The sequence below is a fragment of the Oryzias latipes genome, chromosome 10, assembly GCF_053564925.1.
Source record: "Oryzias latipes strain Hd-rR chromosome 10, Olatipes_Hd-rR_3.1".
Lineage (NCBI taxonomy): Eukaryota > Metazoa > Chordata > Actinopteri > Beloniformes > Adrianichthyidae > Oryzias > Oryzias latipes.
The window spans coordinates 17,748,563-17,774,540 of record NC_136246.1 but is presented as its reverse complement, the minus strand read 5'-3'; the positions used below and the strand labels follow the sequence as shown (position 1 = coordinate 17,774,540).

Genomic DNA, 25,978 nt, shown 5'->3' with positions numbered 1-25,978 from the left:
GAGTTTAAAACTTCTCATTGTCCATGGTGCAACACTCACCAAAGTTCTTAAGTCAGCTTGTACCCTGTTTATTCAGGAAACCGTTTCCTATGTTTTGTTGGCTTTGGTTTAAACCCAAAGACATGGGAAAAACAAAACTCCAACATAATATGAATGCTGCGTCATGGCAAGAAGGATGGCGTGAATAGTCAGATTGTTGAAACAAACAAAAAAAATGTAACCCATGTGTGACATGATGCTGCTGCTTCGGTGTGAATTAGGGTGACGAGTTTTTTGTGAGCATCTCAAGTGACTAATGGCTCCAATTATTTTGCCTTTGACATTTTATCACTGGCTTACCAGAAGATTATAAATGCAAATTACATGTATTTCAAGAGTTAAGAGACTTAAGAGCACCCAGATGTTTGCAAATAACTATTTAGTGCAAAAATTACACAGAAAGATAAAAGGTAAGAAAGAATGCAAGGACCTTGGGCTATTGGCACTGACATGGAAAAAGCTGTACAGATTTAACACTACACTTGATGAATCAATACTTCTTTATCCACAAATGTGTCGAGAGGGCAGATAACAATCCTGTTAGTGTGCATCTGCAGTGCACTCGCGTCATTTCCTACTCTAGGGTCCCTGTTCATCTTACCACGTTGTTTCTGCTGAGGACCTCCAGAATGTTGTTAAGCAGCTCCAAACTATTTCTCCTCTCATCATGGGGCCCATCCGCCATGCTGGCCAGAGCCTTGCCTAACTCCCGAAGCATCATGGGTAGCAGCACATCTCGGCACTCTGTACAAAGAAAAGCACAGCTGCTCAAAAACTGAACCCGGGACAGTATAAAAACTGGTACAATTAAGGAGGAAAAACATTGAAATGCAGAATTTTTGCTTTGCTGAATACAACCATAACATAAAACCGAACCATGAATATTTTATTATTGATATCAAAATATGAACTTTAAAATGTCTCTGTCTATGCAATAATGACGTTAACCCAAAGTAGTAACAGTTTTTTTAGAAAAATTGTCAAAACAATAATTAGTGGTTTCTTTATTTCTCTGTCCAGAGGAGAATGCTAAAACACATGATAAACCAACTGGCAGGTGTTGAAGAAGAGAGATAACCAAAAGCACAAAAAGATCAGAGTCACAGGATGCACATTGGATAAATGCTACAATGAAGCTGAGGTAAAATGCTTTTTTAACCTTGGCAAGACTTCCCAGCAGTAAGTAAATATCATCTTTGTCTGAAAAATGTACCCAAACTAATCACTGTGTTGGAGCTTGCTTCATTTAATGACATTGTTATAACATTCATGATAGATTTCAGACATGCAACAAAAAAGGCAAAAAAGAAAAAAATGCTACTATAATAACACCATTCTAGCCCTGCAACAGACTGGCGTACAGACTGGTGGATGGGTGGATGGATGGATGGATGGATGGATGGGTAATATAATTATTAAGATTTCAGACCTTTATAAATTTCACATTTAATTTTCAAAAATTTGAGAAGCCACAATAAATCGAAAATAAACAGCCTGAAAGTAAGAAACATTTCAGTAAAAGAATCCATGATGTAATAGAAAAATGTCAGAAATGGATTCTGTGGTAAACTGGGTTTGTGGTAATACACAATTTTATTTTTAAGAAAAAATGGGTCTGGGTTCCTATAGGTTAAAACCCCAATGTGTTCAATGGTTGAGTTGATTATTCTTATTCTCTTTGTAACCTCAGTCTTCCTTATTTTCTTCTGTCTTCATCCTTCCTGCTCTTCCACATCATCCACTCCATCCTTGTCTTTGTAGCCTCAGGTAAACAGAGCCCATTAAAAGCTCATTTGGGCTGACACTCGTTATGTCCATTATTAACTGAACCAAGTCTGTATCCCCGCTGTGTGGACTCTCAGCACAACTTTTGCTGCAACACACAAAGAGAAGAAAAGGAAACTGACAGTCTGGAGAAGGCAGGAGTCAACGGATGCCCTCAAAGAAACATGGAAGGAGCTTAAATAAGACATTGAAAAATACCAGAAGAAATGACACACAAATGCATGTCATTGCCATAAAAAAAAAACTCCTCCCGACACAGTTCCAAAGTCCCCTTCTTTGTGTTGTTTACATTCAGGTTGATGACACTGCTACAAGCAGAGTATTTATGTAGAAACTCTATTAAATCAGTTTGATCTATCAAAACAGAAAGTCTTAATCTTTTGCCCTTCCAGAAAAAGAAGACAATGCATTGCATTCACAGCAGAATTGTTTTAAGAAACAATGCATTTGGCCTCTGGGCAGAAAGAACCATTGAACGTCGGACCCATGTTCTTAGTTCCCTGGTAAGAATCAGCTCAGGGCACAATTTATTTATTGCTTTATTGATCTAACAAGCACACCTGGTTGCTATTTTTTATTGCAACATGTTCAAAGAAGCAGAAGGGAAATGGCAAGATGTGCAACCTCTGATGTGACACGCTTCATGCTTCTACTCTGCTGAGTCATGCTGGGCATTAACAATGAAAAAAAAGACAATGGAAAATTAAACCTGTTTCTATTTTTAACTCCTTCAGATAAGGTCTTGCTGCAGCACTGTGAGAGAAAAGGGCTAATTTTAAATTATGACCTTAATTTCACAGGCCAAAAATCTGATCAACTTTGGCAGACTTTCTACAGTATCCGATGACACTGTAAAAGAAAACAGTTTAATCAGCCTGAGTAGCAGTAATGGACAACCAACTGCTGACTAAAAGCCAAAGCATTGATATTACAAAAACTGTGCAGAGTCCTACCTTTGATTTGGTTAACACTGTCATCTTATCTAAAATAAATCAAATTAGTTTTTTTTTTTTTAATTCACTTTGATGGTTTTATCAAAGTATGTATTTTTACTGTAATATTCAGCCATTTTTTCTAGCAAACCAAATTAAAAACTTATAAATAGGACCATATAAATTGTAAATGGTGTATTTTATGAAGCATTTCTTTTTTCTTTTTTTACCTTGCTTCAAAATACAAAGCGCTTTCATGGACACACACATTAACACACTGCCGAACCCTGGTGCCAATCTAAAACCACCAGAAGCTATGTGGGGTTCAGTGTTTTGTCCAAGGATACTTGGGCAGGCATTGTGGGAACCGAACCTACGATCCTCCAGAGGTCTATCTCTGCAGCGCCTTAACAATTCTCGGCAAACCTTAGCACGAGATGCTCAACCAAGTGCTTACTTTTGCAGTTGCTTGTTATTACCACCATTAACCTGGAAGCATCAGGGCCGTTCAAATCTAGATTGTCAGGAGTCTTAATAAGTTTGCTGTCATAAGCATGGCCATTTTCAGGAGCAACAGAGTGCAGCACCCATATTAAGGACATTCTGGAGGAGGAAATTTGTACTTGAAGACCAGTTTCTGGCTCATCTTCCATTTGCATCTCACTAAAGTTGTAAAATGGACACAATTAAAAAGATATTACAGTGACAAACAGATTGTTCAAATACTTGAGGAGAAAGATGTTTATGTCCTAAAATAAACAGTGGGTCCTTCCAGAATCCACAGTAACTTTATTTCTCTGCTCTGATTATACTCATATTTCACTGTTTCCCCATCCTTTAAAAACCTAATATATTTAAACTATTTCATCTTTGTCAGACTTTTCACAAATACTTTCACTCCTAATTTTCCTGTCCTTTTTCTCTTTAGCAATTATCTTTTGATATATTTTAAAAACATTCCCAGTGGTCTTTTATTTATGATTGTGCCAACTTTTGGCCAAAACAAAACAACTGTCGTTTATAAGACCTGTAGCCTGCCGATTGTAGTTTGGACGCAACTACAAGATTTTTAAAACAACATTTTTTTTCATCTGCTCCCGATTCATCCTGATTTGAATAAAAAAATGATCTGAAAATGTCCTTATATATACCTTCCATCATGAAAAAATTGTTACAAGAACATCTTAAAAACACCAAAAACACCTTTTTCATTTAGGAGGGTCTTTAAGTATAAGAATTCACAATATAATATAAATAAGGATAGATGCTTTAACTCAAAATGTGCCGAAACATAACATCATTACAGCATCTCCAGTCTAGTCAAGGGCTTCTGCTGTTTGCCAGACATCTTGAGTGCTGTCCAATGACAGTGTTATTACTGTTACTACAATTACAGAGTCCCAACGGAGGTCATTAAAGTTTAAACGGTGACACAAACCATCCAGTATCTTCCTCCAAACTGAGACATTGGCCCATTTCAGAGCAGAATGGAAATAATTACCTGTTCACACACTGTCTCTGTTCTACTTGTCTGCATTCTGTCAATCAGCATTGCCTTCTCCATGCAACTGCTGCGTTTGCATCTTCTGTCAGATCAAACGTAGATTGCCATCTTGTACTGCTGTGTCAGCATTACCTGGCCTAAATAACCATTTCTGTGTGAAATCACGTGCAGAGGATTGTTTTTAAGACCTTCTTCTCCATCAAAAGGCTGTCAGATCTCCCCCAAATGAATTCCACAGCTTGATAACAGCTTTACAAGTAAAGCTGTAGTTTTAAGGAACTTCACTAAGACAAGGAGAACAAAGACCGCTGAAGCAGATAGTGTGGACCCCGCAGTCAGGAATTCAGTATCAATAAATCAGTTTGGGATTAATATTGAACAAAGAGAATTTTTTAATTCTCAGAAGGACATCAAACAGTCTATAAGTATCTTCTTCTAACTGTATTTAGAGCAGAGAAAGCCTAAGATAAATAATATTGGTATATATTTTGAAGGTTACTTCTTTAAGAGCTGACACTACATCAGTGGCTGCAGATTTTTTTTAAGCACTAAAGCATATGGCATTGGTTTACATCTGCTTCAGCTTGACTCTAACGGACAAAGTTGCCTTTCGGGCTGCTGTGCATCCTTCGTTTGGATTGGAAGAGTTTAACCCCTAATCTTATAAAGTTAAACCCTTTTAACAGAAGCCTGCTGGCAAACACCTAAAAAAAAGCAGGCTAAAAGAGATGCTGGCTTAAAGGCTCAACGGAGGAGGGAAAATGGGGAGTGGTAGGGAAAAGTTAAGGGGTGGAGAGACTGAGTAGAATGCTGCAAAAACTGTTTTTTTTCCAATCTCAAAAAATTGGACATTAAATATAAATAATGTGGAAGAAAAGCCCATCTTTGACCGAAACAGTTAATTTACTAATGGTTTTACTGCCCCTGCATTTCTATGTTCTACTTGCCTGCTTGATTTAGTTGCACGTTATGTGGTATTGGCTGTGGTGCAACAGTGCAATGAATCAATTTAGTCCTGCTGTGGAAGACAGCTTAGCCAAAAGGCACTGACAGACAAATGGAAATCAAGCCCTCACACCCGACACTGGAATTATTTTAACCTTTTCTAGCTCTCACTAAAATATGTGCCTGAACAGATCCACTGATGTGCGCACACATATTGCATAAAAATGACCAAAACGTGCAATCCAGAGCACATTATACAAGAGCCTCATCTACATTCAAATCAAAATGTTTTTTTTTCTCAAAAGTCCATCTACATATATCTTTTCTTTTAATCCCAGCTGGGGATAATTATTATTTCTGTGTGCTCATGGTTGAATTTCCCTCATTGTGTCTAATTTTGTGCTTTGATGTTATCTAAATCTTCCAGTGCTCTGCGTGAAAATATGGGTATGTGTTTGGGCTGCTAAGAGAGTGAATGCAGCCAGCAATGGCATGGCACCACATGGGGAGGAACTTTGATGGCTCAGCAGCTAGCTCATCCCTTCTCCGGTCCATTCTCTTTTTTTATTTGACAACCAAACACAATAAACTACAGAGGATGATTATGAGATGCAATCTTGATTTCTAAGAGGTATGTAAATCAGAGTTTCCCTATCTTCTTCCTCTCCTGGTTGTCGCCTTCTGCTGTCGAAAAGATTGAATGATCTAAAAGATGAAAATGAGGAGGTTCAGATGCCAAACTAAATCTTCTGAGTTGAAAGGAAGTTGGGTCGATGCCACCTATCCACTTATTTAGTGACTAAATGTCTTTCCCATTTCATGATAGATGTTTACTGTCATCTATGTTCTCTCTATTTACTATATGTTTTCTGTCTTGTTTCACCTACCCCACATTTAACTCCAATTTAAATTAGTCTATATGAACTATTCTCTTTTGTCCACACAAATTTAGTAGGCATAATTTAACTGCTTTAGACCATATTTGTTTGAAATTTTGATAAAACCAGACAACATGATAGCAAACAGTAAAATCAAACTGTCACATGTAAGCTTCCTTCACTGAGCCGGTATCCATGCACCCCAATAATCCGATCATTATCGGATTTTTTAGGGAATCGGACTTTTCATGTAACGTTTAGATAGGATAATCGGATGCCTTCAATCCCATAATGGGCGTTATCTGAGAATGAGATATCGGATTAACACATGTATTTCTTCCCGAAAGGCCAACACTTCCCAGTATGTATTCACTTTCATCCAAACTATTTTGTGGATTTGCATCTGCCCATGTTGGGAAAAAAGCGGGATATGAAATGCTAGAATGTTTATGTAACCAAGGCAACCAACGTCTGTTGAGTACAGAGAACAGCAGCAATCATTATTTAATTCCCACATCAAATAAAGTGAATGCCACAACCCTCAGTGGCACAATGTGGCAGACATGGGTCCTAAAGTAATAGGAAATTTGAAATTTACACATACGTACACAGTTCCCAACAAAATAACTGACTCCCACGTAGACCAGAATTTTTGGCTGATGGAATTTTGACAATCAATTTGAAAAATCTGACAAATGCAACTTTTATAGGCTCATTGCTTTTACTGTATCTTCTGTATGTTTTTTTTTTAAATTACCATTTATGAGCACATAAACAAAAATAAACGACAAATGTTACAGGGTTTAATCACGTTTGTTTTTTTTTTTAATTTATATCTTTAATGGCAGAAATGATTTGCATGTTTTTTACACAAATAAAGGCAACAAAAAAAGAACAAAGCACTAACTTTTAGTCCCGCTCTTCAACTAATCCTATGGCAGTAGGAAGCATTTTATTTCTATTCTTTCTGAGTTTTGAACAGTACATTTCCTGTTCTTTACTTGCCTTTAATAACATCTTAGTCTCCAAGGATGAGTCATCGTCTAATTGGCATCCCTCATCTCTGCCTCCCCCCTCCTTAGATCCATCTTCTTTCCAACTATTAAAAAGGCCAACCAATTACTTTGCAGGTAGCATTGTTTTCAACAACATTTAGACCAATTTAACCAAAGCGGATTAATGGTAAATGCATGCCTTGCTGTCCACCAACTCACTTCTTTGACTGATGAGCAGACTTATTCCCAGTGTCCTGTAACTGGGAGGTAATACATCTCGAGGCTCCCTGCTCCATTAAAGCCTGTATCTGGTCTCTGTTTTTAGATCCAGCTTTCTGAGAAATAACAAGGCCAAAAAGTCTCTGTTCACATTACCTAATCATGGTGTCTCTAGCCCATTTAATAAAACTTCCAACTTTGATCATTCTGCTTTAAGGCAACCCACATAGTTTAATTTTTTGTAGCTGTCAATTTGCTTTTGTTTATACAGCTGACCAACAGCAGATAACACAAGCAAGATGCTCCCATTTCTGTTTAACCGTGGCACACCCCTCAAAAGTGTGCCAAATTAATTTTGGGTAAGAGTGTTCATCCACTCTGTGCCTCTGCCATCCTGTTCTGCAGAGATCCCCTCACAGGTACAGGCATCAGAATATAAATTAGATAGAGGAGGAGTGTGAGACTGAGGCAGTTTCCAAAATGATTTAACTGCTTTCACTTTAGCCCATGACTCGCATCCATCGCTCGTTTTGTCCAAACGCAAAGCTGCAAGCCTCTACAGAGATTTGATGGAAGTCTCTACCTTTTTCCCTTTCATTAACCTTCAAGAAAATCATTGGACAGAAGCTTAGCAGTAACTGCAGCTATTTAAGGTCAGTTTGAGCAGCAGAGTTTAGAAATGACTCCCAACAGCTATTTCTCTTTTTCGTTAATACAACAGCAGAAATGTGTGAATGCTCTTTTCCTACTTCTCTTTGGCTGTCAGAGACTTTCCCTTTGTGATTTCAATAAAGCGTGGTGTAAACTCTACTGTGGCATAACAAAGGGCACTGCAATGTGGTCTGGAGCAAAATAAAATAAGAGAAAAAGGGGAAAATAGAGATCCAACAAACAAAGATGTGGGAAATAATAAGCAGGAAAATAGAGCAGAGCAGTGAGCAGCACTGAGAGACAGCCTTAGGGGACAGAAATGCTCCCATGTCTACCTCTTAATATGTTTTTACAACTTCAGACACAGCACAGGTAACATGGGAGCTCATTTGACCAAAACAGCCCAATTTTACACACACAAACACGTGTACCCACACACTGAGTAGCCTTCTGCAGTAAAAGCTGACGGATTTGAAATTCTAAAGCATTTGCTCAGGCTGGGAATGTACCACCACAAGAGCATGCTCCTTGTGATAAATGATTGCACTTGCTTACGTTTGGGGCCCTTTTGCTACCAACACATTTTACAGATGTTGCCTCACTTCAATCAAAATCATTAAAATCCTGTCTGCTTCTATCTTAAGTTTCTATCTGCTTTTTTCTTTCCCTTAGAAGCCAAATGTGGAAAAGTACCATCAGCCTCTGGTGACATATCACTAATGCTGATTGGTTATGAGCGTAGGCACAACTCTGATCACTCAGCAGTGATTAAAGCCTGACAATAATGATTGTACACAGCGCCCGTCATCCGTATTCATCAAGCATGGCCCTCTATTAAGTAATTACATTAGGAAAATACACACAAGGCTGTGATATAAATTTGAAAAATATATGTTCCATTAAGATGTGACAGAAAAGTAATAAGGTTACTGTAATTGCTACATTATTCAAAAAAACAAAATCATCATGGAGGGGCTTCTGATTTCGTGCAAGAGTAATTGCTGAAGCTTATGGTTTCTATTTAATTTTACACTTAAATATTGAACCAGCTTTATTCTCTTTACTTTTCTACTACAAGTAAATACAACGTTAAAGGACATGAGAGGGTTCGCATTCACTTTTCCCCTATCAAAGCGCATGCTTTCAATCTGTCACAGTGATTGCCTGATGGAATAATAATTTGCCTGAATTAAGCCAGAACGCGCCTAGTAAATTGAATTTACTCTCAAAACCAGATTAACCCATATGACAGGATGCACATGTCTGGCAGAGCGTGTGTGCCAGCATAGGCAGAGTGCTTGCCAAGAACCTTAATCCCAGGACCGTATGCTGAGTAAGTCCGGCAGGCGTTTTTTCATGTGTAGGGGGGTGGAGGAATGTCACAAAATGTCCCATTCCTTCTAAACATCGTCCAAAGATTCAGTCAGTAATGAGTGAGAAAGACAAGCACATGAAGCGACAAACCTGGCAAGACGGACACAAGTCTTTTGAAATTAGATAAAAACTTTTAGATTTGAGCATAAAAAGTGTTAAGAAATGACCAGAAAGCAATGCAAATAAAAGCAGGCAGACAGGTGATCTGGCAGACAGGGCTATTAAATGTGCATTACAGCATCTTGATAGGACACCAGATGCATTAACCATCTTAAATATGTAATTTAGCTCAGTGAATATATTCAGCCTCCTGAGGAAATAGCAGCGCATCATACAAGCCTTCTGATTAGCATCTTAATACAGAAATGCATCTCAATTAGACTGAATGTCAGCCTTCAACTGGTATAGGATGAATTGAAATGGAAAGAGCCAATGTCCACTTGGGGAAAAAAAGAAAAAAGGCATGCACAGTAAAGAAGACAAGGAAGACACAAGCATAAGGAGGCCCAGGAGAATCTAAGCAAAACAAGGGGGGATTTAAAGATAAATTAATCTTGGGTAACTTTATATCTTCAAAAGTTATAAATTAACAAGAAAGACAAGTTTATCTGCCTCACAAGGTAAACACTTTTGAACTTGTATTTTCTTTTATAACATTTTCTCATTTCCTAATTCAGCAAGGCTTTGCACGTCTGTGCAGTTCCATCAACCACATCCATCTTTTACTTTTTTTTTTTTTTACCATTTTCCTGCTTCAGATTTAAACAGAAGCCATTTCCCTTTTTTATTTGAGCAGGTAATATGAGTTTCAAACACAAATATTTGTGAGTTTCTACTTGTTTAGGGGTTTGTTTTGATTGTAGATTTGTCCTTTTGTTTTGATTTCTGTCTGCGTCTGGGGGTTGTTTTACTACTCCTTCCTGGAAACACAGTGCGACTGTGAGCATGCTGACAACAGGCAGGGAAAGCTGAGCCCCAGAGGAATGGGTAATCTGAGAGGCAATCGATAGCGCAGGTGTGTTTGGGACTAATACCCTCAGATATAAACTTCTCTTGCAGCAACTGTTCTGACAAAATGAATGAAAAGAAATTTAAAGGCTGCGCTCAAACTCATGCTTAAAGCAACATTTCGCAAATGCCGAGATTTCAAGATTTACAGTAAATGCTCACAATAAAAAAGGTTGAAGGTAGTTGGATAAACTTCCAGATTGTTTTGAGGTTACCTTTTTTTTTTTATTTGCATGTTAAGTAGTTGACCTTTTTTATTATAACATGCTTGAAATTGAGTTTGGCCTTCTGTTTGACATGTTTCTTACATGGTTTCATTTATATGATTGATTGAGCAACTGTGTACTGTTGGTTAAGAAAGATGTTTAGTTGTTTTTAGGTTTTCTCTGCACTGATTTTTTTTATGGAAAACAAATGCATTTAACTCATATTCCAACCTTTTGCATATTGTTTTTACATACATACATTCTTTTCATTTGTCATCTTCCTGCTGTTAGGATCCAAACCTTATTGCCCATGACAGAATCTGCCTTGCAGACAGGAGTCAGGGAGTGAGGGTGGTGCTGAGAAGTTGCTATTAAAATAGCTAAAGCTATATCTATTTTCTATATTTACCACTAACTCATAATAAGTCCTTAATGGTGTACTTAAGTTCACGCACAATTTCAGCCTAAATGGAAAATGTTAGGAAAACAAGGACCAGAAAAGCCCCAGGGTCAGATCTTACAGATAAAAACCAAAAATCCTTTTAGGTTAAGGTTATTTTAGCTTCAAGGCAGCTTAATCTCTGCTTGAATAACCTAAAATGACCTTTACTGTCAGGCAAAGGGGAACATTATTCATTGCAACTTGGACTGATTGTAATAACACCATATCTAAGCGTGCCCCATTGCACTGATTGTAATCTAAGTGTGGGTGAACAATAATGGTTCTAAAGTAGCATATTATGACATTAGCATGTCATATTTATAGGCCTGATATATAAAACATCCCAAGGAAATATTCAGATAACACTTGTTTCAACTGAAGTAGTTGAAATGAACATAAAACAAGCTTCTACATACATGCGTGCACCATTCACGTTAAACTTTTACCAACAAACTTCATGCGAGACCTTCAAGAACATTTCAGGAAACAAAACCCACACAGAATGGAGTGTACCATAATGGTCACAAAGCTGCAAAGTCCCCCAAGATTTTGTGTTGTTTCCACGAAAAAAAATAAAAATAAATAAAAAATGTTGATTTGTTGTTGACACTCTGTAGCTCTTCTTAACCGTGTTTTTGGTTTTCAGTTCACTGCTCTGGCCTGTAGCTGGAGGAAAAAGAGAGAACAAACCTTTTTTCTGGAAAAGCTGGCTGCTGACAATCTCTGTCATGGAGGCCACTTTCTGCTTCTGGAGTTTCTCCGGTGGGATGCAGGAGTAAAAGTCATGAAGGAGCTGACTGAAAGGAGAAAGTTGGATGAATAACAATTTGCTCATTACTTTCAGCAACAGCAGCTAGGTTTTGGTTTTTTGAGAATAAGCCCAGTAAACAGTAAAGAAAAACATCAAGATTACATCAAACCCTTAAGGCCATTTCTGAATTTTAAATAAGCCATTTCCATGGTAATTTACACCATATAATTGATGCACCAATCAAAAACCCTAGCATCCAGCTCTGAAATGACTGAAAACGGATCTTTTATGGCACCAAGACAAATAAAAGGATGGAAACAGATACAAGCGCTGTATGAAGCACAAAATCAAACTGAATCTAAAGCCTGCACAGACTTTAATGAATAGACAGGTCTGCCTTTTCCCCCAAACTCAAATTAAATCTAAGGAAAATTAAACCGGCTGGGTCCAAGCCCCGATTTCACTTAGACAGTCCGAATGCATGCAGAATTAGTAGCCCTCCGTTTCCATTTTTCTCTCGGTTATTTAAATTATGGCCACTTGCACTTTCATTAACGTCATTAAATGATGAAAAGGATGCCCTCTGCTCTCAAACTGCAGCATAACAAGCCAGCTTGTGTGAATTTTGATGTGAGTAGGCTGACATTGGGACACACTGGGACACAGAGGATCACTGCAGAGTCATCAGGCCCTCTAATCATCTGAGCTGCCTCTAATTAAAACGCAAAATGTCAGCCTGTAATTTATGGCTACTGGTCCAATAAAATGCAAGCACAGATGACAAGAATCTTAGCTGAGATCACAGTTAAGACTAAAGGTAAGTTTATGAAGCGCACAGGAACTATAGGGGAAGATCCAGCTTTGATATCAATCTCCTGCGCCGTGGTTGTAATTCACACGGTTAGCTGGTGGAGAGCGCTTAGGGCAATTCTTATCAAGAAAACAGTAGGGACCTTACTTTCAAGTTCAGATGGTTCAGATAGGTTTGTGAACCTATCTGAACCAAGGGGGTGAATATTTGTGCAAGAAAAAAGGGAGAAAGGAAATGAATGTCAAAGACAGAAAAGGAGAATACGATTTGACATTTCAGGGTGTGCCTCAGTGTCTCTATACTTACACGGATGTATGTATTTCTTTGTGTGTCCATAAGACAAGTGAGACAGGTAATAAAGAGAGCGACTTAAACAGATCCAGATAATCCACAAACACATACATGGGCAAAGAAATAAGCCACAGAAAAGAGAAATTTAAGAAATAAAACACAGCTGAACAAAACTGAAATTGAACACAGCAAGTCATAATACGGGCAATGATTAATGTCGGTTTTGATAAAGTACTGTTACTGCTGGATATAAATGGCTGTGAGACTGCCTAAAGACAAATGAAAGGGTGAAAAAACAGAAAAGGTTGTGTGTACTGTGTCATTTCTTGAGCTAAAAAGAAAATTGCAGGTTTGATTCTGGGTCAAGGTGAGGCTAAATGGGCTATTTCAAGCAATTTTGCTCTTTTTAAGTCTGCGAAAAGCAGTCAAGAGTCAAAGGGCTGTTTGGTGGCTTTGGTGGAATTGTAATATCTCTCAGGAGGCACCCATAAGAGCTGCATGGTGGGTACAAGTGCTTGTCCTTGTCTTGATGCCAATTAGATGGCATTGTTACCCTGGGTATAGACAGGGAAGTTTACTTGCAGTGGAATGTGTGGGAGAAAAAACAACAGGGGTCACTGAACAAAAGTAAAAGGAAAACTTGGCTCATAAATTTCCTCTCTGAATGACACCAAAGGCATTTATCTGTATGTATTCGTTTTTTGAAGAAAAAGCTTACCTGAGGAGTTTGGCATCAAATACTTTCTCAACATCGTGCAGAACTGTTGGCAGGTACTTCAGAGCTGCAACCTGATGACATACAAGTGTGCACAAACACACACGCACACACACAAGTAAATGCTGTTAAAACTGATGCCATAAACCCTTGTGGAAGGTGACTTTTCTATCAAACAAGTTTTTGCCACACGTGGGAAAAAAGTGCTTTTTTCATATTTTTCAGTTGGTTGCTTCCAATTTTTTGTGACTTGGTCTGTGTGAGTGCTTGCCTGGTGTAAGTACAGACACAGAAAGGAAGAAATTAAGCATCAGAATACTGATGCAGTCAGAATAGGAAAAAAGAAGAGAATACTAAAAAAGTTAGGGAAAACAAATGTAGGGGGTGATGTAGGGGTTAAGAGGGAAGAAATGAAAAGAAATGCTATAAGAAAGTATAAGTTCTTGTTGGGAAACATTTACAAAATAAGCGCATGGCTTACCCTGAGCAAAAGCGTGGTGGTGTAATCTGTTCTCATCAAGTTGTTAATTGACTCAAAAAGCCTTTTCAGTGACTCCTCAAAATCGGTCTGCTCTTTTCCCTCGTAGAGTCTGGGAGAGGAGACGGAAATGAATAAAAATGCAATGGGGAAATGGAAGAATGCTGGACTGCACAATGTGTCTCGATCAGCCAGGTGGGTGGAACGACAAGAATCCCTCAGGAAAATAAAATGAAACCAAGCAACAAGTGTGGTAAATAATCACTGATGGCGAATGTGGAAAAGCAGTAGAAATATAATTGTTTAGGGGCTTTAATTAAGTTTTGTGACCTTTTTTTACTTGTAATATTTCATTTATGATATAAATGGTTTGGATCATCAGTTGTGAAATATTCCCTAATCTACGTTTTTTTTTAAACTGTAAAGCTATGTTTTTATAACTTTCTTTTAACAACACATATGTAATTACAGAAGTCGATTGTTAGCCCTTTACATAACATCATTACTGGCTTTAAACATCCAGCCTACCTTAAGAACAGAAAAGTCTATCCCATCTTGACATTAATCTTTTTCCTGACAGTTTCCTTTTTTTATTCCATGCAGAAAAAAATGAGTCCTTGAACTAGGAATAACTCTTTCACACTGTCTCTGTTCCCTAACAACACTTAAAATCTTGTCTTCAAATGGAAGTGTGACATTATCCCTTAAAAAGGATGCTGCAAACTTGGAATCGGAGGAGGAAATATCATTACAGAGTGGCACTGAGCAAGCACAGTATTATGTTGACATGACATCTATATTAAATAGAACTGCATTCTTTAATCACAGCATCCTGTAATTTAACAAAAACTAGGTTATGGTTGTTTTTGCTATTCGCTTCACATTAAAGCTGCTGCACATCCTACCACCAGCCATTAAATCCCCCCAGCAAATGTTTTGCATCCATCTCTTGATTCCTTCCCCTCCCTATCTTGTGCTGTGCATTTGTTAATTACAATTGCAAGTGCTAGCTAGACAAATGGATTAGTGTGTACCATACAGCAAATACTGTCTGTGGAGAGATTAAGCAGCAACAGAGGTATTATCACTGCAAAGTCTAGTTATGATTACAGAGGCATTGTCCTACTTCATCCATTGAAGTTCAAGGGTGGAGAGACATTTGGATGTATCAGAATTAATGACAATGGTCAGTTGTGCATTTGAGTAAAAGTGTTGTAACTTGTGACTGATGAAGATTAAATATATGTTTAAAAAGAATGCAGAAAGGAAAGAACTTTTCATAAGACTTTCAAAACATTTGCATGCATATTGCAGTGCAGAGTAGAACAAATAAAACATGCAGATCTCCACTCAGAAACCTGTTTCAGAAAATACCGTCAATGCAAAAAAAAGGAGGAACAAATACGTGTGACAGTGACAGTCTGTTGGGAAGTGGTCGCCTTGGGAAATAAAGCACAGAAAAACCTTTGTCACGTGTGCCCTTTTATTTCAATAAAATCACGTTTTTAAACAACCATTGCAGAAATTGGCCCCTGTGGATAAAATGCAGTCAAACAAAAAATGCAGATTTTGCTTTAGCAAAGACTAGCAAACAGTTATATTTTTTTAAAATACAATATATTTAAAAATATATGATATTTTTTTTAATCAAATCCATTACAATTACGGACTTCATCTTGTATATTTAAACAAAGTTTAAATCCATTTCAAGTTATTTTTGAAAGTATTTGGCAACTGTTCCCCCTTTCTTCAATAATGAAGAGTGCGACAGGCTACAATACTTCATACACTGTTTCTTTAAGCCTGCAAAGCAGATTAGAAACATCTGCTTTAAAGTGAGTAAACAACAACAATATGCTTTATTTGATTTTTTATGGTTGTGGTTGTGTGTAATGGTAGTGCATCTTACAAAAAATGATGCCTTTTTTTCTCTCCCAAATCATTTATAGCAATCAAAACATCTTAGCATAAAATTTCACATAAAAAATATTGTCTAGCTACTAGAATATTTGATTATTCTCTATTTAAATGTAAAAAAGATAAGGTTTTTTTTTTTTTACATTTGGGAGAAGCAGCTACTATTTTAATAAAAAATAAAATTATATTTTTGTTTTTTTTGACACAACATTTGGAGTTTCTGTCCATAGTGATAGGTCTAGATTATATAGAGTGAATATAGAATATAGAGTGAAACTAACACTGAAAGGTTGAGGCTGGATTAAAGGTTAGAATGCAAGGCTTGCATGTATTTGAAGAAAACATTATCCACTCCTAACCTTTGCATGAGCATGCAGGGCATTTCCAGAGGCTAATAAATCTTCAATAGCACCTACTTAACTATTAATTCTTGCCAGTTCTGATGGTGATGAAGATGAAGGCTTCTCGTTGCCAATGAAATTGTTTTTAACATTTTCTTGTTGACTTTTTTTTAATGATGGAGGACATAAAAAAAGAAAATGCATCTTTACTTTCCTTTTTTTTGTATTTCTTTATTCAAATTGTGGGGAATCAGGAGCAGATGAAAAAATGCAGTTGGAAATAACATGCTGTGACACAGCTGATTCTGTAAACGATCCACAAGCTCCTTGCTCCGTTCCATTCTGTTGTATCAACTCTTGAGACAACTAGATTCTATGTGCGACTTTGTTTTCCTCATCCGAGCTGCATCTGACTTAAAACTGTAGAGCTAGATAGCTCAATTAATGCTTTCCATTTTGTTGCACTGGTAATGTTGGGTTAGGGGTGTGAGGGGCTGTAAGCTAGCAGGAGAGAACAACAAAGGTATCAAGGGAAACGAGGTAAGGCTTACTCCAGACTAATGCTCCCTTGCACAATTCAGGCAAATTTCTAATGAACTACTGCCGCTTTGCAGAAACTGTCCAAGAAAACACTTTTTTTGTTGGCCAAAAATGGCATAATCATAATTAAAAGACCCTTGGGAACATTTTTTATAATAGATCAAAAGACGATCAGAGTGGGACTATTGCAGGAAAACGAAGTTTAAAATTCAAAAACGGCTCGCGACTCAAAATATGTTATTGGTCAATGGAAGCTCTGTCTGTTAGAGATTAAAGCTCATGCAAGGAACTGATATGTACATTTATATTTAGCAGTGTTGACAAATATATGGAGCCATTGCAAGTGTCTACATATGTACAAATGATAAAATTAAACCGATAAGAAATAATTTATTATTCGCTGAATAGAGAAACAACTAATAGATTGATTTATATAACCTGAACATGACGTGAAATAAAAATCCACCTATAAAATATTCAGTTTGTAAAAAGGGTATAATGATATCCTAAGCCAAAATTAGTGGTTTTTAGCAGTATTATAAAGCAACAATGCATTTACTTTGGGAAATCTTTCAGTCTGTTTTTGTTACAAAATTGTTTTCCAGTCTTTCCACATCTCCTCTGAAATTAGAATCCATTTAGACCATTTATCTCCTTTATAACACAGTTGACATTTCTCAGTAATATATTGAAGTATTAAAAACAGGTCGGATTATTGAGCTAAATTACAGAAAATAAGATTATTAGAGCATCTGACATAAATAAACAAGACATCCCCAACAGTCTAGACATCATTGTGACCAAGTGATAGCACCTAACACTGTGTCAGATGTGTTAGTACCAATTTCAGGACAGAAATGATTCCATGAAGTGCCGCCATCTCAACCTTGTGGTCATCTCTCCTGTTGGAACATTGACTTTTTGTGCTGGCTGCCAATTCAGCAGTCTTCCCCTGTAATTTGCTCTCATTTAGCGGCTGCACATCATCATCAACATCTGTTTCTAATGTCAGTGCTGTCATCAGCAGCCTCTTCTCAGATTGCTGCCAAAACTAACATTTAGCCATTCAAAGTCACTGGATTTTGGACACATCTGCTTTTTGCAACAAGACAATCTAAAAACTAAAATGGGAAGTGCTTACTATCGCAAAGAATTGTCAACAAAAATCACACTTACTGGGAATAAAGCATGCGTGAGCGAACAATGAACTTGAAGATGTACTCGAGGGCTTTGAGGGTTCGGAGGATAGGCTCACACTGTTCTCCTCGACTGGACACGTCCAGATATCTCTTCAGAACGGACATCAGTTTCCTGGAAGAGAGTGATGCGAAGCAAAAAGGGAGTAAGCCATAGAGAGAAAAGAAAGCATTCCAGAAGTTAATCAAAATCACTCAGACAGAATTGTATTCCTTTCCTGACGTCCCACAGGTTGTAAAGTTAATCACAGACTCCATTTTTCACTTCCGTAGAGCAGAAAGATTAAATGCAGCCAAGTGGGAGCAAAAGAACAAGAGAACTAGATGGACAGGAGGAGATCTTGCACTGGAATTACAGCCCAGCATTTTTATACCCTGACAAATGTACCTGTAAGACATTTTTGTTTGCATTCATATCTATAAGGGGGTAAAAAGATGTTTAGACAGGAAATATTAGTCATCTACAATACAACTTGGATGGGAGGCAAAGAGTTACAATGTCCAGACTAATTTGCAAAAATACAAAAAAATAGCCAATTATCCTAAAAAAACTCAAACATGAGCTGTAATTGCTCTTTCTGGCAAGGGGTTGCGTGAAAGCCTTGCCAAAGTTTTTTCTCCACTTTTCTCTGAAGTTTTTCTATTCTTTGTAGAGCAGCTTAGAATCTGAGAAGTAGTTTAGGGTTTTTATCGTAACAGCCACCTAAGCTGATGGAGGATAAGCTCTTGTGACCCTCTAAAAAGGGTGAAAACCAGAACAAGCACAAGAAGGATTGATGATACAGGGAGAGATAAATAATGTAAAAGAGGAAAAGAGGAAACCTAGAAAGAAGGTAGGGTGCGGTATGCATGGAAACACATTTACTAAGCATAAAATCGCAGTAAGCGTGCAGGAAGAGGTCACTTCTGTTTACTCCTCTTATTTTAAATCAGAATCACCAAGAATAGAAATACACTTTTTATTGGTGCCAAATAGAAGAAAAATGATGATAGACACAAAGCAATACTTAGAGGTTTTGCGCAGTGGCAACTATGGAGACTCAAGCAGAAGTTTCCTTCACACTGATAACAAATACAATTTCTTTAGGAAAAGGGGGAGAAATAATAAGCCAGTCTGTTTGGGTTTTGTTAAATCAACCACAAAAAATGTATTTGATAATTTGTCTCAGGTCCTGTAAATCTCTCCACATCTCCTATAGAAAACTAAGGAATCCAGCACAACTCATAATAAGATACTTTAACAAGATATAGGTCTACAAGCACAGAACACAGCCAGAAATAATCCAATAGGTCTGATTTATTCCACAAAGGAGAGATTAAGCACAGGTTAAAACCTGAAAGCAGGGAGTAAGCAAAGGAGCAGTGTTTAGAAAAAAGCATGATATACGAGGAGCATAAACAGCAGGGTGTAAAAAGGAATAAAACAAGAGCAAACTGAACACAGTCAGGGTTCAAACATGGCTGGAGATCATAGCAGACTGCAGAAAATCCTTTCTACAAGAGTTCCAAATGCAAAGACCATAACCAGAATAGAAAACTCTCAAGTGAAGGAAGATTTGATCAAAGTGCAGCTGTCAGGAAACAACAAAAAAAACTAGGGTAAAATAAAACTAACACACCAATGAAAACTAGCTAAAATGTTTGCAGGAAAAGGTCTAAGCCACAATAAGAAGCTACGAAAAAAAGAAAGTGTTTTTCTCACACGCACCTGACTGTAGTTATCATGTTAAATACTATTGAAACATCTAAGAAATAACTGTAACTTACACTTTTTTGATGAAAGTAAGTATTGAGGTTGTATAACAGAAGGTACTGCAAGAGTGGATCAAATATGTGATCATCATCAATGTCCACTTTCAGCTTGGCAAACTTTCAAAAACAAATGGAGAGGATGATTAAACTGCTTTTACAGCTGGATAGACTGCAGATTTCACACCATTTCTCCTCCCACTCAACAAAAAGGTTAGGCTCCTTTACCAACTGTCTACAAGTGAAAATGCTTGATGAGGTGTGCCTAAAAAGTGATTTTTCATAGAACAACTGACAGTAATACCTAAATGCACAAAAACAAAAAGTTGTGTGTCTGACTTCCTTTGTTCGGGTGAAGCAAAGGGGAAGTACGGTATAATGCTTTCGCAGATGTGTCACATGTCTCTCAGAGCACATTTTTATGCTTTACTTTCGCTTTTCCTTTAAACTGTTTAAAACATCGCAAATGTATGGTGTAACTATGTTTTTTCCACAAAAACATGCCAAGAGTTTGGAGAACTATCCTACCACATGAAAGACCATTTTAGTGTAGACATAAGGGGTATCAGTAAACACTTTTTCAATTCACTAAATCATTTGAACAAAACAAAACCAGACGGTTTTCAGTACGACTGTTCTACAACAAAGATGTTCTACCCACTTTTTATATATAATACACATGAGACACTAAGACACTAACAAGATTGTCAAGTCCTTGTTTTCAAGCCATCAGGTCTGATTAAACTGACCTTGAAAAATGCTGTTTACTATTTTCTCAATGGCAATTTAGTCTGCATAATTGGAAAACAAAGAATTAATGATCCTGATAGAGGCTTTGTGTTACTTGGTGATTTTCTCTGAACTTTTTTTTTTTATCAAAAACATACGACAGAATTTTGTAGACTGCCTGATTTATTTTATAATGAGATGCCTGTATGTGACATAAATCAAAATTTCTGAGCTGTTTGACTCTAGAGTAATTTAATCTCCTGAGTCGCTGTGTGCACACTAGGGGATGTGACATTTTACCAATTTTAAAGAAACAAACTGTCTTTGCTAAAATTTCCTTTTGCATTAATTGTGAAAGTTGCAAATTGCATGTTTTCAGTCACTCAAAGGAAATTGGAAGTATTTTTATGTCCCACTGTCATTAAAATACCTTATCTTAGAGACCAGTAGTGTTAAAAATAGTTATTAAAGCGTACATAGTTACATTTCCATGATTCTCACATTTCAGGTGCACTGCAGATGCAGTAGTCACTGTAAAAGCAGGGTTGAAAAGTTCTTAAATGACCTCTGGAGCCAGAGGTTACCTACTTGTATGCCAGAGTGGCGCTGAAATGCTGCTTGATGTAGGCCTCCAGCACAGTGTTGAAATGCTGGAATTTTCTGTCAGCAATCAACCCGATGATATATATCTGTCAGACAGGAGGGAGAGTGGATGGACAGAGTCTGTGACATATTTACAACACAAAAAAGAAAAAACATTTACAAGGCAGATGAAAGTTCTGTGCAGTCATTTAACAGACATGCTTGTTTGGGAAAAATATGAGCTGGCTACATTTGCATGTCTCGAGACAGCTTATCAAGAAATTGGCTGTGTGTGTTGACAAGGCACACATGCAGAGTCAGATCCCCCTCAAATACAATTTCCTCAGTAAACCGGCACCCCACGCACTCACCAAGGCATCAAACACAAGGATGTCATAGTCGTCTGTCTGGGAGTGTTCCATCATGATGTTGAACAAAGCATCAAGCGTGTCCTGCAGAAACTTTACACAATAGAGAATAGGCAAAGGTCACCATATGAGATTGGACAATCACACAAAGGCAACCTTAAATACATGACCTCTCACCTTGACCACCTCTTCTCCATCAATAATTTTGAGTTTCTCCAAATTTTCTTTGAGGAACTCGGGTTTAGTCCTCCATTTGAGCAGCCCCAACAGGCCCACTGAATAGAAGAAAAGAGAATATCTCTGGTTTAACTGCCACAGACAGTACTTTGGTCAGACAAATGCTTCATGACAATCAAGGTTGATTAATAACATGACTGAAATGTGTTTACTCATCCATAAACACTGATTAATCCTTAGCTGATCTACTTTAAAATAAATTGGCCACAGTTTAGAATGAAGTTGAGGTCTATTGATTTTGTTCAATTTCATTTTAGTTGGATGTCATGCTTTGTGCTTCAGCCTTGTCACTGCATTTGGGTATTTGTTTTTCTGTTTTTGGTTGCTAATTTTGTTTTGTTTTGTTAGCATTTTAGCTTTACTTTATGACTGTTAGTTCTTAGGATGTCCTGCTATGGCAGTGTTTTTTTTTTGGTCTAATTTTGTAAATGAAGGATGGTTCACTTTTTCATGCTTGTAATCTTGTCCAACATTTACCGTTTCACCTCATAACATCCAACATGAAACGTTCAGCTGTGGTCGCTTTTTTTTTTACCAGTTTATTTCACAATAAAAGACTTTACTTTAGATTTCTTAATTTATTGACTTGAAACAAAGTATATCATATAAAGACCAAATCCAATGAAAATTGTGTTTTTTGTGTGTTTAACATGTTATTGTGTCAATTACTTCATGATGGAGGGTGTTTGTAAAGCAAATTAAGCTTAAAATTGCATTTCTGACCATTTCTTTATCTAAATTGTTATAAATCAGAATCAGATGATAAAAGCCCATAGGTGTGTCGTAGAGGCTACAATGGCAAGTCACAAGCTCCCTGCTTCACTCCAGTCGGATGCATCCATCTGTATTCAAATAGATCCACTTGTTTTCCTTGTCTGAGCTGGCATCTGTCTCAAAACTGTACGACTGAATACTTCCAGTATTGCTCGCCATTTTTCTTGCACCAGTATTGTAGGTTGTTATTGTGAGGGGCTGTAAGCTAGCAGGTTAGGGTATAAACAAAGGAATCATGGGAAATGAATGGAGGCTTGCCCCCCCACCAGCAGTTCTATTCACAACTCTGAGGAAAATTTCTGATGAACTACTGCCACTCTGCAGAAATTATGTTCTAGAAAATGACACAGGTTTTGTAAACATACTGTAAGCTAGTGGGAACGAGTTTAAACAGATGGATGATGGGAATTAGGGGAGGGCCTACTCCACACCAGTGGGTGTGCCCACAACTCGCAAATTTCTAATGAACTACTGCCACACAGATTTTTTTTAATCTTGCTAAAAACTGTAGAATCATAATTAAAAGACCACTGGGAACACTTTTAAAATAGATCAAAGAAGTAGCACATGTATAAAGGGATAAAAATGGGAAGATAAAATCATTAATCGTTCAAAAAGGAAATAAAATAAATAAAGGGTCTTACTGGAATTACACTGAAAGGGGTTTAAGATGACATTACTACATTTTTCTTTGGAGGAAACCAAAATGCTGGCTGCCAGACACATTTATAACGCCTAGTGGAAATAAAAAAACAAAAATAAAAAACCCTCACTGAAAGATGTTAAGTGTTTCCCCTTTTATCTGGACACTTTATCAAAATGAGCCTTTAAGTTTGTATCTTTAGTCATTAATTCTGCTGCAGCTGGACATGAGACAGATTTCTCTGTGCCAGCGGGGTTGCCCTGTGCTGCCAGCTCATTGGTCTCCCTGTCCAGTAAGTTCTAACACAGCGTGCCATGTTGCACATCTGGTAGATGGCCCTAACGTACCCTGGGAGGAAGTATGCCCAGGAGTCATTTCATCTGAGTGTGTGGGGCTGTTTGTGCAGGAGGTAAAGGTGATTAATATTGCAGGATAATGTTCATTATACTGATGGACTGGCTTCTTCACAAACAGCTGTCGTGCTGCACCTGTGTCTCATGCACTTTTACTGTCTGGAGTGAATCTGCACGAGTCCATTTACCTTGTGTTATATAGACAAGATCCCTGAGGGTGTATTCTGACTGGAAAAAAAAGTTAGTCCAGACAGAGTCCACTTAATTTGGTCCAGATCCAGTTCTGAACCTTTTCATTGGTCTGTATTCAGACTGCTTTCAACCGGACATTTCTGTTTCAAGCCAAAGTTTGTAAAAAACAAACAAACACATAAGTAAAGATCTCTTCAGTCATTGACCAGAAATTATGCGGGTGAGACATATCAACAAGTGGCAGAAACTATGGAAGTCCTGTGCTATGCAATCCCTGTTGGGATAGTTCACTTATTCAAACTTTGTATTTCGTTGACCAATTTTGAATGTTTGTGTCAACGTCAGGTATAATACTTTCTACTTACAACTTTGGTAAGGCGGAGGGATGCTTTAAGGCGGTTACTGAGGAGACGACGGCTATAAAGGTATGCTGATAACTGTTTATGACATATAGATTGTCGGGAAAACAGTGTGAGAAATAATGTCTATCACATTAATAGTTGTTTCAATGAGCTTGCATTCATCTAACTACATTTCAAGGAGTTGCTGTGTCTCATTGTTGCTCCTTGTTTGTCCAAAGCTTATGGTTGCTTCCTTTCTGTTCTGTTTACCTCTCATAATACATGCAATAGTGGCCTATTTGGTCCAGTTGTTCCACTCCCTCCTAGACTGGAGCCTATTCAGACTGAGAAAAACTCAGAGCAAACCGCAGCTCAGTCCGATTGGAAACGCACTAAGACCACCTTGAAAGATGGTCCAACAGTGGTTCCTGGTCCCGGACCAAAGTTCGCTTGGCTGTAATCTAAGACCAACCAAAAAAAAATAAAAAGATTTGTATTTCTAGAATGTCACTAACAATCTTGGTTGATTAGTAAATAATAAGAACTTGAATTATTGTAATTTTTAGCTGTGGAGAATTTTCTGATTAGAAACTTTATTAATATATTTTTCTTTTTTATGCAAAAATTAGACACTCCAAGTAGTTTGAACTCATATTTGCAGACTTTTAAATAAACTGCAACCCTGTTGAACTAAAACAGTTACACAGCCAACATCTAATCCACCACCTCACTCTGGCCTTATTTCTTTTCCACAAAAAGATGTTAATTAAGAGCTTTTGATGTGACAGGTTTAATTTCAGACATCCTCCCTTCAATTATAGTTCTGTGTGTGTGTGTGTGTGTGTGTGGGTGTGTGTGTGTGTGTGTGTGTGTGCGTGTGCGTGTGTTCAAGTGTGCACTTTTGAGAAAGAGCCGTTATGCAGCAAGCTGACAGAGGTGAATATCTATCCCCCTTGTCTTTTTCACTGTATAATGCACCATCGGCTGCAGAGCCAGCCTGTGATTTTTCTCATTCGGGTAGGTCGGGGAGAAATATCACTCTTGACTGACTGTTCTGCATAGTGAATGGGAGCATGAGAAAGGAGGTGGCAGTTAATGACAGAAAGCAAACAAATCAATCAGTTTGACACTACATTTCTTTCTCATTTGTCATTTTCATCTTTAAAAAATGGGAATACTTTTTATAAGAAAGTGCCCAGGTCCATAAATGAAACCTCCACCTATGAATATGAGCAATAATAGGAGCTCTAGATAAACTTTAAAATAGAATTTAAAATATGGACATCTGTTTTTCCTTCACGATTTAGGTTTAGACCTGAAACGCAGTTTATCTTTTCACTCATGTGTTGGTTCATTAACCAAAAAACACAACAGAGTTCTCCAAAGCATTACAGACTTCCAACTTTTCTCAGCACATTTCAAACTTTTCATGCTTTTTTTCCCTTAGATTTCCTTACTATGGAAACAATGTCTTCCAACTTATTAGTATCACACTTGCTCCATTATGATATAGATTCATTATGCAGAGAATGTTGGAATGAAAATGTAATAAATCATACAAAAAAACTTTCGTTAAAACAAAAAAAAACACCCACAGGCTGAATGCCTGACTGGTGTTTAATCCCCTGACACCATGGAGATGTACATAAACTGTAAGTGTTGGCAGCAGGCTGGCTTCCTACAAGAAACCGTGGAGGTCTTTGAAGCCTCAAGCTGCAAAGCTTTTAACCTCTCCACTTCACAGCACGCCACATCCTGAACTGGCATCTGGAGGTAAACCTGGACTCAGCTTGGCAGTTTCAAGTCAGCCTCGGGCAAAGTCGGCCCGAGTCACCTGACAAGCCAAGTGAATAAAGTTTAATTTCAAAATCCATCCAATATCCATTCACTTATCATTGATGTAATGGAACTGGAACAGTTCACTGTGAGAAGATTGCTGTATCGTAAGTGAAGCACTAACTTTCTTAGTAGGTTAGACTTGTAAAATGCAGG

General features: G+C 37.6%; 1 protein-coding gene across 1 annotated transcript in view; it reads right to left on the bottom strand.

Annotated features, from left to right (window-relative positions):
• Positions 1 to 25,978, bottom strand: part of dock2 (dedicator of cytokinesis 2) — an 87,876-nt gene that overhangs the window by 49,976 nt on the left and 11,922 nt on the right. Inside the window, exons 18-25 of the mRNA XM_023959129.2 lie at positions 21,624 to 21,721; positions 21,450 to 21,539; positions 21,085 to 21,185; positions 17,999 to 18,133; positions 14,028 to 14,136; positions 13,550 to 13,620; positions 11,669 to 11,775; positions 641 to 783 (exon numbers count right to left, since the gene is read on the bottom strand). Coding sequence (XP_023814897.1) covers positions 641 to 783; positions 11,669 to 11,775; positions 13,550 to 13,620; positions 14,028 to 14,136; positions 17,999 to 18,133; positions 21,085 to 21,185; positions 21,450 to 21,539; positions 21,624 to 21,721 — 854 coding nt within the window. The remainder of the gene's footprint in view (positions 1 to 640; positions 784 to 11,668; positions 11,776 to 13,549; positions 13,621 to 14,027; positions 14,137 to 17,998; positions 18,134 to 21,084; positions 21,186 to 21,449; positions 21,540 to 21,623; positions 21,722 to 25,978) is intronic.